This window comes from Corythoichthys intestinalis, chromosome 1 (genome assembly GCF_030265065.1).
Source record: "Corythoichthys intestinalis isolate RoL2023-P3 chromosome 1, ASM3026506v1, whole genome shotgun sequence".
NCBI classification, from domain to species: Eukaryota; Metazoa; Chordata; class Actinopteri; order Syngnathiformes; family Syngnathidae; genus Corythoichthys; species Corythoichthys intestinalis.
Genome location: NC_080395.1, coordinates 38,257,581 through 38,274,009, shown reverse-complemented (window position 1 = coordinate 38,274,009; position 16,429 = coordinate 38,257,581). Strand labels below are relative to the sequence as shown.

The 16,429-nt window shown below is 38.3% G+C and overlaps 1 protein-coding gene across 2 annotated transcripts in view; it reads right to left on the bottom strand.

Annotated features, from left to right (window-relative positions):
* Positions 1-15,540, bottom strand: part of LOC130927696 (CUB and sushi domain-containing protein 1-like) — a 687,910-nt gene extending 672,370 nt beyond the window's left edge. For both annotated transcript variants that reach the window (XM_057853669.1, XM_057853670.1), the window contains exon 1: positions 15,059-15,540. In XM_057853669.1, the coding sequence (XP_057709652.1) occupies positions 15,059-15,194 (136 nt within the window). In that variant the 5' untranslated portion in view covers positions 15,195-15,540. The remainder of the gene's footprint in view (positions 1-15,058) is intronic.
* Between the last annotated feature and the right edge of the window lie 889 nt (positions 15,541-16,429).

Genomic DNA, 16,429 nt, shown 5'->3' with positions numbered 1-16,429 from the left:
CTTACAGTCCTTATGGAAGGTGACTCGTGTTACCAATTCGCCCTTGACTGGTAATTGGCGGTGCTTTCAGCTTCCCACCGTAGTGAGAAGTGGACCGGCGAGTCACGTTGGCGCGTTGTCGTCGGTTGTCTTCGGTTCGCCCGATTTCCTCTCCAGAAAGGTGGCGGCGTGCATACAAACACCCAGAGGCGTCGGATGGCTTTTATTAACAACCAAAAGCATGTGGTGGGCACAGCAGTGGAGTCTACGCTAACTGCGCACTTTGCCGGTAACACTCTCCTTCCAAACAGTAACTCCCTCCCTCCCTCCTCCTCCCACTCCATTCCATCAAGCCATCAACTACCATCACAAAGGTAAATAAAACGACTTTATTATACAGTACAGTTTATTTCTTTAATTATAACACAATAGCACATTTATTATACATAAAATAAGGTATATTTTTGTGTAGTTTTAAGGCTTATTTAGTAGAAAATTATGTTTTATGGGGACCTGGGAACGGATTCTTCTCATTTTAATGGTTTCTTATGGGAAATAAATGTTCGGAAGACGAACTTTTCGCCTTACACACACTTTCTGGGAACCAATTATGTTCGTTAGCTGAGGTATCACTGTACCTTGTTATACGGATAGTTACCAAAACCACCATTGCATATATCATGTTGGGATAGTTTCATTTAAAGAAGAATATTTTTTTTTCCATATATTGCCATAGACTTCACCATCTCATAGTGAAGTCTATGATAATGCCTAGGTATGCGATCGGGATTCAAAATCAGGTGAACTCGCACTTGGGTGCAAAAATATGCGATTGAGACATCTCTAATTCTAACCTTGTAATTGAAAAGTTACCTTAAAATAGTTTCAATTTATATAATTTGTTCATTACCTTCGCAGATCCTCAAGACACATTGGAACAATTGGTGAAATTCTCAGTTGGCTGGGAGATTCCATTGGAAGATATGCAAGTGGAGATACTGGACTGTCTCAGGAAATTAGAATACACAATATTCTAATTTTCTGAGACAGTCCTGTACATTAATCCACCATTTAAAGCAGGGGTGTCCAAACTTTTTGCAAAGGGGACCAGATTTGGCGTGGTAAAAATGTGGGGTGCCGACCTTGGCTGACGTCCTTTACATAGAACAATATACAGGACTGTCTCAGAAAATTAGAATATTGTGTATTCTAATTTCCTGAGACAGTCCAGTAGTTGAAGCAGAGCATCCCACATCTTCAACTCCCCTCCCTTTCCTACGATTGCCCAGTCACTACACTACTCAACTTGAGGACTTTAAACAGAGTTGGAAGTATTGCAGTGCATCAGTAGATTATCTATTTTGGAATTATAGCGTATTGCTTTTGTATAACTGAGTATTAAAGCTAAACAAAAGAGGAAAAAAATGCGACTACGAGATTTAAGTCGTCGTATTAGTACAAGAAAAAAAAGTAATAACATTAGAAGAATGAAGTCATGTATTGCAATATTAAGAGGATAATCTCGTGGTCCTATTTTTTAAAAATTTGTTTGACCTGTCGTACTAGACTAGGGGTGCCCAAGTCCAGTCCTCGAGAGCCCCTATCCAGCTTGTTTTCCCATGTCTCCCTCCTTTAACACACCAAAATCAAATGATCAGCTCATCAGCAAGCTCTGCAGGAGCCTGATAACAGTCGTGATTATTTGAGTCAGGTGTGTTGGAAGGAGACGTGAAAAACAAGCTGGATAGGGGCTCTCGAGGACTGGACTTGGGCACCCCTGTACCAGACTGCTTTTGCTAGGGTGCTGATCTTCTCAAAATATTTGACAATGGTAAAACAGTAAATTTGTTACATGTTCCCTGTTCAATATGGAGGTCCAAAGCCACCAAAATTAAAATTTTTACCTTGATGCATTTCCATATATTTCATCTTTGAATCTTATGTTTCAATCATTCTCGTTTTCATATGCACTTTTATTTTTCCTTAATTTTTAATTTTTGCAGCTTTGGTCCTCCATAGTACAAATGTTCCAAGAATTGCTAATGAAAAATGTTGGTGAAATAAAATGTTCAAAAGGTACGTCATGTTTCCCCCAATTTAAAGGGCGTTTAATGAAATTATACATATTCAATGTACATGCATTACAGTGTCATAAAAAATGTCTGCACCAAGATTACTTGATGTTAGTGGGTCCAAAGCATCAGCCAATCAAGCATGTTCTGCAGTCGTGAATTGGCATTCAATATGTGGTATGAAAATTCCAGAGTTTGGCTCACTTGTTTTCCCAGTCAATCCGGAATCTAGATCCTGTTAAAATAAAATGCACCAATTTGAGCAATAACACAAGAGGTAATACTGTATATGAGCATTGTGACATGGTTAAGTTGCAAGCAAAGTTCCAAAGACAGCCATGACAAAATTTAGTGCATAATCATGACAGTCATACAGTTTATACACAAAAATTTAATATTTACGGAGGAAATTATTCTTTGTCAATGATTTTTTTTTTTTTTTTTGCTTTAGTTGCATTATTGAGTAGCAAACTAATACACTTGCCAGGCAATGATTAATGAATGCAGAAGAACAGTAGAACACCTGTGTGTGAAAGACCTTAGCTAGTTACGGTGCGCGTCGTCGTTAGCTACATTCTATCAAATGTTTTTCCAACTCCTTCCCATCCTTCGCGTACGAGTCACCCAGGACCTTACCAAGTTACCGTCCGTGGCCATGCAAAGGCAACATAGCTAACTGTGGCTAACTGTCTCGACATGGATTTTCGTGCCCTGCAAAATCAACTGATATTGAAATTAGGATTAAATTTGCTTGAAAAATCATTTTAGTACATGACACACAAGAGAAAACAAAGTAAACTCCTTACCTAAGGGGTTTCGCCATTTCTATCATCTGCCATCATATGGAAGTGGAAGCAGAAGCCAGCAGGTCGGCAATGGTGTGTCCCGCCCTCCTCCTGAACAATCGCCGTTCTGATTGGTCAGAATTTTGGCTCACATGCTTACCCCGAAATTTAGTTGTACATGCTCAGAAAACACTTGTAGATCATTAAAGAAAAAACACCCGAAGAACTATTCACTAGATTGTGTTCTTAACGTCTTCTTTTGACCACGACTTGGAATGATATTTTTGTGTTTGTTTTTTACAACAGATTATTTCGATGTACAAGTAGATTTTTTCATCTTTGGTACAAGTGACTTTTGTCTCTGAAAACGCGACAAGGGGGAGACAAAACTCGCGAGGTTGTAAGCAAAGAAAAAACACCTGTAGAACAAAAAAAATCACTTGTAAATGGAAAAAAAACACTTGTAGAATTTTTTTTATATTGTGTTTTTTTCATGTTTATTTCACAACGCAAAATTTGGAAATACAAGTTTTTTTTTTTTTGTTATACAAGTTAAAATTAGTCAAATGTACAGGTATGTTTTTATTTTAAGACTAGGTTACGAGTATCTTTTTTGGCCCATAAAACTCGACAAGAATGTGACAAAACTTGTGCACTTGTAATTGGTAATTTTTAACCCGTAGTGATGAAAAAACACCTGTAGAACAAAAAAATCACTTGTAATTGGAAAAAAAAACACTTGTAGAATTTATTTTTTACATTGTGTTTTTTTCATGTTTATTTCACAACGCAAAATTTGGAAATACAAGTTGGGTTTTTTTTTGTTTTACAAGTTAAAATTAGTCATTTTACAGGTATGTTTTTATTTTAAAACTAGGTTACGAGTATCTTTTTTGGCTCATAAAACTCGACAAGAATATGACAAAACTTGTGCACTTGTAATTGCTAATTTTTAATCCGTAGTGAAGAAAAAAAACCTGTAGAACAAAAAAAATCACTTGTAATTGGAAAAAAAACACTTGTAGAATTTATTTTTTACATCGTGTTTTTTTTTCATGTTTATTACACAACGCAAAATTTGGAAATACAAGTGTTTTTTAGTTAAAATTGGTCATTTTACAGGTATAATTTTCATTTTACAACCTCACTTCTTTTGGCACTATTCTATCTCCATACGCGCCCCGTGTGATGGCTATCAGCTCAACGGCGATGACTTTCACAATCGTTCATCGCCTCCCGTGTGTTTTGCCTATTAAAGATACAAGCAATAAACAAGTGTTTTAAACAGACCTCAGGGTTTTTTTTGCTGATACTTGGCTTTACGATCTTAACGGATGTTTTTGTTGTTATTATTATTTTTGATGATACATGCGTTTTCTAAGGTTTTTTTTTTCTCATGTATTCCTATATACTGGACTGTCTCAGAAAATTAGAATACACAATATTCTAATTTTCTGAGACAGTCCTGTATATTGTTCTATGTAAAGGACGTCAGCCAAGGTCGGCCCCCCACATTTTTACCACGCTTAATCTGGTCCCCTTTGCAAAAAGTTTGGACACCCCTGCTTTAAATGGTGGATTAATGTACAGGACTGTCTCAGAAAATTAGAATATTGTGTATTCTAATTTTCTGAGACAGTCCAGTAGTCACTGGATAAAAGCAGTAATTGGGAGGCATTGGCCTAACTAGTGGGGAATTGGTCGATTATAGTTTCATTAACCTTTCAAATAGAATTCATTATAGTAATCTCCATTTAAAAAGGACAATTTTGCCTGTGGTTACGACAACTATACTTTTACAAGTGAAAGGCCAATACCCTGTTCCAAATTAATTAAATCTAAGCCAGATCTGAAGCAAATTGTGCTTTTGGCAGCAGTGTAAATTACGTAGAGATGCTAATTGTAGAGTGCAATAATATCACAATACCCTGCCAACAATGATAATCATATCATCATACAGCAATTATGCAACAAAAAACTGACAAATACCCGAATACCATTGGTACTGAAGAAGTGAAAATATTTCGTGACCATCTTTTTCCCTCTTAGAGCATACATAAAACAATTAAAAAGAAATTTAAACAAAATGAATGACTAACAGAAGCGTGTCTTAATCAAATACGTATATACTAAAGCAGTGATGTAATTCATGGGTGAATTCTCAATTCTGCTCATCGATAAACAACACCATTAAATAATCTTTTCATAAAATCCCGGAAATTTGTCACAAATTCATGGTGAATGTGGCTCACATTCACTAATCTGTTGCATCTTCCATTCTGTTGATGTCATTAGCAAGGGCATACTGTAGGTTTGCATAGGGACGGTAGGGACATAACACTACCAACTTTTCAGGATGCTGAAATTGTCAACCACCAACTTTTTAGCAACCCTATTTGCATTTTATAATGCCTTCAGTTATTTAGGTCATTTTGATTGTCTTCCCATATATTGTAAGAAGAAGTGACCCGACCATTATTAAGTGAATTACAGTACTTTCATTATGTTCAGACTTACATTGATCCCTTTTCACTTGCTGAATGTGCCAGTCCACCCCCCCCAACGCACGTTTGATTGGCTGATAACTTGACACCTCAAACACACACGCATTCACAGCCAAACAGAAAGACAACATGCCGCCTCCTCCGCCCCTTTGAAGACGAGGGATATTAGAATTTTTTTTTCTCGCCAGCAGAAGCCACTGTTAGTAATGTAAAAAGATGTCAATGTTGTGGAGGTGGGGAACCCAACACTAATTTTGATACTGAAAGTCCGCCCTGCATCAGAGTTAGCATAACATGAATCTGTGTGAATTTCTCGAACTCAAGGAGGAAGCTGCGTTGAGAGAAATATCCTCCTGTATGTTTTCTATTGTTAACGTTAATCAAACTGGAAGAAATGTAGTGAACCAAGGATTACCCCTTTATAGATGGATTATAGAATTGATGATTAACAAGTTTGCATGTCTTATGTATGTTGATATAATTTGTGTTCAAATATTGCAATTTAAATTTGCCAATAAAATCCAGACATTTATTCTGGAAGTTTTCAAAATGTTTCTTTAGTAGTTTTTGAAGACAAGGGTTTGAACTGAACGCTGTATAACCGTAATCAATTTACAGGAAAGTTAGTATAAGTCGATACAGATTTATTTTGCCTTGATCATTTAGCCTATCAATTAATTAGGTTCATATTGGTGAGAAATGTAGCCCTCACCCTCGTTCACCCCGTCTGTTTGGTCTTATAAATGTCCCGTCCCCAGCAAAAAAAAGTGTATACGCAGGTTATGCTGTTATATTGTCCCTACCAATGTTGAGACCAAACCTACACCCTTGGTGATTAGTTAAGTTTAGATAACATTATTTTTCAGCTTGCCCTATCAGCTGAGGACAAGCGCCAAACAAGTTTAGGGTACAAAGGTTCCAGCTACTAGAAAGCAACTGTGCCTGATGCCACTCAGCTGAAAATTATGTAATAAGGCCCTAATTTATAACCACGAGATCAGATCTTAAAACCTGTATTGTACATAAATAAAAACATTATTATAATTACTATTAGTTACTGTTATACGGTCTTATGGCAGCTTGTTGAGCAACAAGTGCACACATAACTTCCCATTAACATTTACAGTTCCATCTGCAATCAATTTACTACCAAAAATACAAAACAGCATCCCTTCATACCAGACTTTATTGCAGCCATCAACATTTCAGTGGAAATGATGGCACTCGCTTTATTAGAATTGGTGAAATATACCATAGCTGTTGATGTTCTGGAGCAATTTGTCAAATTGAATTTGGATATTAGTTTTCATGGCTATCTTGTAGCCACACCGAGCAATCTTTCATTATGAACGCCAGTCGAGAGGTTCATTTCATGCTTATTTTTAGAGCTGGCTGAGTAATCCTGTGTTATGAAATAACCCTCCACTCCCACCACAGCGAGGCGTCTGCACCAAAAGCTACAGAGAAACAGCAACAAACTGTTGTGTCAAAGAGACAACATTAAAAACTCGACACCAGCCAATTACAGCAACTTTCGGGGTCTTGCTGTGAGCTTGCAATTTGCAGCTCACCAAACATTCAGAACATTTGGTGTTTGGGGTTCTTTTAGGCTTTTTTTACTTTGAAACTGGAAGTATGCAGACAACAAAACAGCAGACACATTGAACTGGCAAAGCAATGAGATATAGGATGTCTTGAATACACGCTCACTTAAATTTTGTGTTGAGTCATTGAGATGAAAGCCCTGACGATTGTTTGGATTTTGTAATTAAGGTTTAGGGTTTCAAAACTGCATTTCCCATCTGATCACCCTCTCATGCAAAATTCTAATCCTGTCCATCTGGAATCACAAACTTGATGTCTCTATTTACCCAAATTGTCTGGAAATAACACATTATTTAAGAAATTAAACGGCGTACTCAACTAACAGAGTAAGCGTTAAACCAGACATGTCCAAAGTCCGGCCCGGAGGACAAATGTGGCCCATGGTCAAATTTCATCCGGCCCCCAGCCTCCGTCATAAAATCAATAACGTCTGGCCCGCACTCAGACTTAATAAATTGGTCAGCAGTACTGCAACCAGTATATGAAGTAGCTTACACATGAAATGCTGCTCCTAATTTACCCACTAAAAGGCAGCAGCACTTTACCAAATGTATCACATTTGATACACCTAAAATTTAATGATTTTGAGACTGATTTAGAATTTTAACATTTCTTATTTAAAAAAAAAAAAAAAAATGATGGATGCAAGTCAACACATGCATCTGCAGGTTCCATGAGAAAAAAAACATGATTTAGCATGGGTTATAGATATAAGAGCACTTATTACACATATTCATTTTGACTTTTCTTTTTACAAGTTTGAAAAAAAGGTTCTCATTAGGACCTTATTTTTCAAATTTTGGGATTCTCTGGTAATTGCTTCATGTTGCAGGTATTTAAGGGCTAAGCAACATTATCCCGTGTGACCCATTACTTCCATTTTCTAAAATGGCCACAACAAAAAAAAGAAAGTTGACTGTGACGGCCGACGCTTCAAGGATAGGTGGAAATTGGACTATTTCTTCACTAAAATACGCAACAACTGTGTCTGCGTCATTCGCTGTTTTTAAAGATTTCAATGTTAGGCGATATTACCAAACAAGACTATTTGACATGTACGACAAGATTACAGGGAAGATACGCAACGAGAAATTGAAGCAACTTGAAGCTAGTTTAATTTCACAGCAACAGTATTTTGCAAATGCCCGAGAGTCGAAAGAGAACGCTACAAAGGCAAATGTGCCACACTGAATGGCTTGCTAAAATTTGCTTAAATATATTGTTCTACGTAAAGCACGTCAGCAAAGGTCGGCCCCCACATTTTTACCACACCAAATCTGGCCCCCTTTGCAAAAAGTTTGGACACCCCTGCGTTAAACTGATTGATAAAATGAACCAACCATCATTATCACTTACAGTTTTGACTTTCACAAATTGTCATACATTCCTCTACTATTTACAAATATGCACAGTTGCACACTCTACAATGTCTTGATGTATACTGATATACAATTGTTTCATTCAAAATGACACACAACATAATCTGCTGTCTGTCGTATATTGTGGCATTGACTGCAACCATCAAACATTTGTACCTTGACATTAATATCAACAGATGTGGCAGGCCCGCTCGCCGAGGCTCCGGGTCACCTCGGCGTATTTCCCTACAAATCTAAAGATATAAATTCCAGACGGACAGGGTTATGATGTCATTATTTAATTCCAGGCATTACTAGCTGAGCAGCACAAGATGGAAAAGTCGTGTGTGATTAATCGTGTCTGCTGGGGAATACATTTTCATTTTCTCCTTCACATTGTCTGTTCCTCTGTCACGATCTCACTCGCTAACATACTAGTTCTCGGTCTCTGTCTTCACAGAAACATTTTCGCCTACCATCTTATTCTGTTATAATCTACTGTATGCAGGCCAAGGCCCTTTTAAAATTTCTGTCAAAGCACAATCTCATTTGAAAGCCATCATAAAGGAGCAATATGTCTCAGAAAGCTTTTTACTGTTGCATACTCGATGTCCACCATAAAATATACAAATGTTTGATTAATGGCAAATTTAATATTTTTTTTTGTTTTGTTTTATAAACTATTTTAACAAAAGTATTGCAACACGCTCATGGGGTAAACATGCAACTCCGCACCTGCTCATCCCGATTTTAGTAAATTAGGCCACAAGAGTATCTCAATGGCAGTGCAAGTGAAAACAGAAAAGCATATTAAAAATAGATGTTCAAAAATTCACACTGATTTGCTATGCTATACTGTATATACCTAAATCAAGTGTCCTTGTTCTTGGGACAAGAATGCTCAAGTACCTGGCAATCACTCACTCAAAGAGGTGCCACGCTTTTTCCTGCATCTGATTAGGTGAGGTAGTGCTTGCGTTTCCTTCAAAGTCATTGTTGTTTTCTTGACTCGCAACCACAATGCCAAAAATACTGAGGATATAGCGATGTTCAAGATGTTTACTGGTCACAAGATGAGTTGCGGAACTGCATGAAAATGATACCTTTACAAGGAAATTTTTGTTTGACATAACCTGAAAATAAAAGGAATGTACTGTGATAAGAATAGCCAGTGTTCTGTTCAGCAGTCAGTCAGTTGTTCTGAAAAGTAGGAATATAATATGCAGAGGGAGAAGGTATACTGAGCAAATGTGTATTTAATCCAAATTTGAAGGTTGATATCGGCCCTATCTTTTGACATCCTTAATATTCATTTTCACACACACTCACGCGTGAGTCTATCAGCGTTGTATGCATGTCGGTATATCTGACGTCACAAAATGATTTTGCATTTAAACATTTTTTCCATTATCAGAGCTTTAATATATTTGCGATTTGCAAACAAAATCTTTGAGCAACCGTCTTTTGAAGTTCATTTATACTCAGTGTTGTCTGTCCCTTTAAACATGTTACTAAAACACAATGAAGCAGACAATTGGACTCACAGATTTGATGACTCGCAACTAGACATGTGCTGATTACCGATGTCAAGGTATGCCATGGTAGGAAAACGTCAAGGTTTCAAAACCGTAAACATTTTCCGTCATACTCTCCCTAAGGTATTAGCTATTTTTTATGTCCCAAAAATGCATGGAGAAATCCTTCACTTCCAGCTGTAAGGCTCAACCCTCCGCCACTGGTTGTTGCTCAGTGTCAAGTCAGCTGTGCTACACGATGGCTGAAGGAGGTAAAACTCTTTTGGAGGGTGGCTGCCAAGGAGGCAATACCCCCAATATAATTTCGCATTTATACAAAATTAAAAGTTATTAAACACTGTCAGGAAAGTTTCCCACCAGCTTCGAGATTTACCTCCAACGTGTTTAGTGTGTCTAGCGTTGGTCAAATATGTGTTTTTTTTCTCTTTGGCAACTGTCTGTGTTGAGAAAGAGAGTGTGTGTGTAATGTAAACATGATACGAGTTATACTCATGTGTTTTTAATGGGAAATAATTTAATTAATTTTGTTCTGATGGTAATAATGTTGAGCTGTGGCTGTGGGTTCAGGCTCACCTAAATGACTGCATTTATTTTAATTTTATTTAGAATATTTTGTTTTTTTTTAATTATTTTATTTTAACCTAACATTATACTTATGTTTCAATTTGCTAATATGCTTTGAGAAATAAAAATCCTGTTCAATGAAAAATAAAAACTGTTTGTTTTTTAAACCCAGATACTGTGTATCACAAAAGTGAGTACACCCCTTGCATTTCTGCAGATATTTAAGCATATCTTTTCATGGGACAACACTGACAAAATGACACTTTGACACAATGAAAAGTAGTCTGTGTGCAGCTTATATAATAGAGATAATGTATTTTCCCCTCAAAATAACTCAAAATATAGCCATTCATATCTAAACCCCTGGCAACAAAAGTGAGTACACCTCATAGAAACTACGTACATCCCTAAATGTCCAAATTGAGTACTGCTTGTCATTTTCCCTCCAAAATGTCATGTTACTCATTACAGGAGTGCTGTCAGCATTGCTGCAGAGATTGAAGAGGTGAGGGGTCAGCCTGTTAGTGCTCAGACCATACGCCGCACTCTACATCAAATTGGTGTGCATGGCTGTCACCCCAGGAGGAAGCCTCTTATGAAGACAGTACACATGAAAGCCTGCAAACAGTTTGCTGAAGACATGTCAGCAAAGCACATGGATTACTGGAACCATGTCCTATGTTCGGATGAGATGGGCGGGCTCTCAGCTTTGTCAGTGTTGTCTCATGAAAAGATATACTTCAATATCTGCAGAAATGCGAGGGGTGTACTGACTTCTGTGATACACTGTATTTCAAAGTAACACATTTTAGAGCTGTACTTGCAATACCCTGATACTGTGAAACCATGATATTTTGCCTTAAGGTTATCATGGGCACATGCCTACTAGCAACACGACTCGGACTTGAAGAAAAAAAATGCAGACCCGGACATGACTCGCTCGATCTGGGAGGGACCGAGACTCAACTTGACTTGTGAGGCAATAACTCGAGACTCAACAAGCTGACTCGAAAAATTTGGATCTTGGATTGATTCCCACCTGTCAGTGATCCGCTAGGAATAACTTAATGCTGGTTTATTCCCAGCAGACTACACCACAGTTTTTTTTTTTTTTTTGTTTCGTTTTTTTTTAGCATCGACTTACCCTGACAGTGTCAAAGATAAACCTGGGTGCTTTGTGGGTGGGCTGGTGAACAATGGTGAAGGCCTTGACTAACCTGTGACTTGACTTGTCTTGACAACCTTTTGATTTGACATGACTCATGTTTACAATCTTTGACTTGACTTAACATCACCTTATGACTCAACTCAACTTGACTCAAAATAACCTCGTGACTCGACTCGACTTGCCCACAATAGGTAAGGGTCGGGACTTACTTGTGACACCGACTAAGCCTGACGCGATATGCAATAAGTCAAATTATCGCACGGTAAATAAATAGAAGGCGGTAATGTTCCTGGCTGCGATTTATCGCCACGTGTGTGCGTACTTACATTCATGCGTGCGTGCACTTGGCACACGTGCATGTTGATTGCGTTTGAGACTCCATTAGCTTTCACAGATGTTTATGGCCATAGACACGCCGTAGAATTTAAGTTCAGACATACAAAATAAGGAAACACTTCTATATTAAACATTGTAAAATGTTAGCATTGCTACATTGAGGCTAATGGAAAAAAGACAATGTATTAACCTCTTTAGCCTGTTATAAAACATTGGCAGTCTTCTCCGCAATGCTTTCGTTTTGCTAAGTGTAAAGCTTATGGTTATTGGCTAAGCAAACATATTTCTGGTAGACATTTCAAAATAAACATAATTTTCAGATTTCTGGAGCCAATCACATATACTTCAGATTCTACACTAGGAATCCATTTAAAATGACACCCATGAGGAAAAATCTGATTGGCAATGACAATATTATGTAATAAATGATAAAAATTTGGCTTCAAATTTGTGGCATGCACACTTTGCAGACAAGATGACAGTCATTTTGGATCAAATTAACACTTTTAATTCTAATTGGTAGACAACAAAAAATACTAATATAATTTAATATAATTTAATATTTATAAATTTTAATGTAGTTTGTGTTTTATTTAAGAATGACAATTTATTGCATTTGAATCGGTGATTTATTAGGGTGTATTGTGACTATACTCGTGGTTGAAAGGTTGAAAAAAAAACTGACAATAATATCGCATATTGGCAATAATTATGAGACAATATATCGCCTACTAAAATTTATCGCGACAGGTCTAACTCAGACCATAGTGACTCGTGCAATTATCTGCAATTAATTTAACAACGGGAACTGTCCTACACAGAGGTTGCATATTGAAGTCAAATACATACATCACATACAACACATTTGTTTTTCATTACACAAGAAGTTAACCTCACACACCCTTTCGTTTTTTGTTTCATTGTCACATGCAGTGAGTTTGGACTGAAACTCCTTTTAATCAGTCTCCAGTCGTCCCATCTACCACAGCAACGTTTTTCCCGTGTGTGACATTAGCATGCCAGTGGAGCTACACGCAGGGGACAGACATTTTGCAAAGTCTTGTTGTTTGGCATTGACTCAATGTCAGCTAATTGTCACTTTGTGTGTAAACGTGTGATGGCGTTGTTGGTCTTTACCTTAAGTAATTAAAACTGTGTGTGTATATGTGAGTGTCTAGAGCTTAATAATAAAACTTTATTACGCTATGCTATCATCAGTAAGAAAGAGAGACAGATGTGGTGCAAGGGATCATAACCACTGACATGAGTTGTTTTTGCGGCATACAAGCTAATCATCGGCATAATAATTATAATAATAAATGAAAATAGCATGTGAATTATCTCCATTGACATTTGATCATTTCTTCCGGCCTTATCCCCCATATTTTAATGTCACTGGGATTGTTAAAGTTTCTTGACTTTTCATAACATTTTAAGTGACATTTCCAGACAATCAATAATTAGTTGCATCTTTGAATTTAAAGTGCATCATCCACATTTAAAGGTGGCAACCATCTGGGGTTCACGGACAAACAAAATAAATTATTGCCATCCTCCGTCTGTCTTTCCAGATGTCATTTTGCCCTTTAATTTCCTTTAAGTTCATCTAACTGTGTGCACTTTTTAAAATAACTAAATGTTGCTGGTGAGCTTGACTCTACATGGTCCTTTTTTGTATATTTTATAATATGATAATATCTGACCATTTGATTGTGAGGCATTGCAATATAAAGGAGGAAAGCTGATGAACAGTGAGGAAAATATGAGCATAAAACAGATTGGAGATGAATCACAGATGAACAGCTGGCAGAAGTTGCTTAATTCCTAAACCGCTTACACGAATCGGGAACCTAATCGACAATATGCCCACTTCTCACATGCAGTTGTGTAGTTTGGTTGATAAGTTGAGCATTAGCAGCTCTCTGAGTACCACCATCAGACGAACATGAACAAATTGTCTGCCATTGATGGTGTTAGACAATCCATTTAGACTGGGAGGGTTGGCAAATGTTATTAACTGCCAAATCTCCCAGTCAAAATGGAATGGACGTCTAGCGCTGTCAATGGCAGCCAAGAATAATTTAGTGAAATAGGCCAACGTGTTTATTTGAAAAGGCAGAAGTTTTAGGTTGAATGTTTAATTCATTCAATCTTTTGCGTACCACTAGATGGTGCCGGTGTGCCACTGGTGCTACTCGTACCACAATTTCTAAATCGTAATTCATACCATGTGACTAATTCATCACGGAAACACTTGGAAGTCATGAAAAATTATATTCATCAATTCAATAAATAATGTATCGGCAATGTGTGTATATATGTGAGTCCCGCCTCCAATAGAAAGCTAGTCTGCTTAGAGGGAAAAAGGGACCATGCAAGGCAAATTGAATGAATGATGATGACACATAATTTAACTAAATCGCTGGCCATTTTATATATCGGACAATAAACCGATATATAAAATGGCCAACTATAGTTTTTACAACATGAAAAGTCAATATAGTATTTATCGTGACAGGCCTGTGTTCAGTATATGCTTAAAACTGTTGCTATGGAATCATTCTTTTTGTGACAAGTTGATGCATGGGTGTGAGAAAAGCATACAGTGACAAGTATGAGGACAAGCATGAAGCTCGCCAGGCACAAGACAGAGAAGCCATTGACAAACACAAGTCAGCTCCCTGCACCAAAATGTGAATGTTAACACTTTCCTCCCACTGAGCTGCATCCATGTTGGTCACCAACTTCCCACCAGCACTACAAGCAGCATCAGCACTGCAGGCCCACTGACACAGAGCATCCTTCCCCTCAGCATCGCCGCAGCAACGGAGAGAAACTCCAGCACATGAAACCCAACTTCCCCTCCGTGTGCAACTTTGACTGTGTGCGATTTTAAAGTCGGGAGCCCAAGTGCACATTTAGGGTAAAGGCACAGACTGAAGGCTGAAGTCTTTAATGATTCATTTTTGAACTACTTTGCTGCAATTAAGGAGAATGTGCCCCTAAAAAATGACCAACTTCAGTGAACACACAGACATTTCAACGCATGCATGAGTCGTTTTTTCTGGGGACCTCGCACACAAGTTAGGTACGGCACGATCGTGCTGTTTGATTCTTTTAACGCACGCACACACACAGACTTCAGAACTCACCTCCAGAGGCGGAGAAATCCCCGAGGAGGAGCCCCGTCAGGAGGAGAATCGAGAGGTCGCGTCTTAGTCGGGCCATTTTCCTCACCATCAGCCTCCTCCGCTTCATCGCCATCACTGGCACCTCCAAATCCATCATGTTGATGTTAAATAAATCCAAGCTGGCTGTAAGCCTTCCCCCCCACCTTGCCGCTCTGCTTGGCTGAAGGGAGCGGAGGGGGGTAAAAGATGACGGCCGCCCCCCTCCTCCTTTTCTTCTTTTAGCTTTTCAAAAAGCCAAACAAAACACTAAAAAAACTAACGCCGGCCGAGGATCAATCACGGCTATTCCAGGCGCGCATGTCCATGGTGGATGAGCAGTGTCGGGCTGGCGGAGGCAGCGCGCAGCTGGTGTGAGATGTCATAGCAGAGGAGGAGGAGGGATGGAGTGGCTCAGTGAAGGTGAGGAGAGAAGAACGGAGGAGAGATATGATTCTCGCTTGGTCCTCACAGCACACTGAGCAGCAACGACTGGGAGGCAGGAGAGAGAGAGGGGAGAGAGAGCGAACCAGAGAGAAACAGAAGGGGAGGGAGAAGAAAGAGACAGACCTTTAGCACACTTTAGTGGGATGAATTTAAATAAAAGTAGGACTTACGCAGTCATACTACGTATGAGGTGTGAGAGAAAAATGCCAAGACAGGTGTCATAAAAGATACATTTCAAACCCAAACTACATGTTATGAGTTTTTCCCTTCAATGTGGGCCAGACGATCAACCGGCACGTCGACAGAGACACCCTGCGGCGTTTACTCTATTCAGTACAGAAGAAGCGAGAGTTGTAGCTAGACAACTCGTGACTGCTGACAATGCCTTGAGCATCTGACGGTTCCTGGCCAAAAAGAAAATGGCCATGTCAGAGCAACTTTCATGCTCTCCCCTACCCAGTGTTTTTTTATTTCTTTTCCAAAGCTCAGGGAGATTTCAAGAGGACCAGTTTATGAAACCAGTCCTGGAAATTTACCTGCACATTGTGTCGGTTAAAAATGTCTTAATTTTCAAGGTCTTTGGTGTGTCAACACTAGATGTTAACATGTAATTTAAGTTTGGCTGAGTCCCATGATTAGGATTTTAAACAGCATGACGGCCAGATAGGTAGTACAGTTGTTGCCATATACATGTAAAGGAATGACCAGTTGCTTTGAATATCTTTTCATTGTTGGCACTCTTCACAGGTCAGTTTTGGTACCATGGTAGACAAGAGATTCTTCCGTGAATGTGACCTTCAAATACTATGTTAGAATATTTTATTGCATGAATGTGTACAATAGGTTCCGCTTAATTTTTTTGTGGGTCAAAAATAGACCATGTTCCTAAAAATTGTATCAAATAAACAC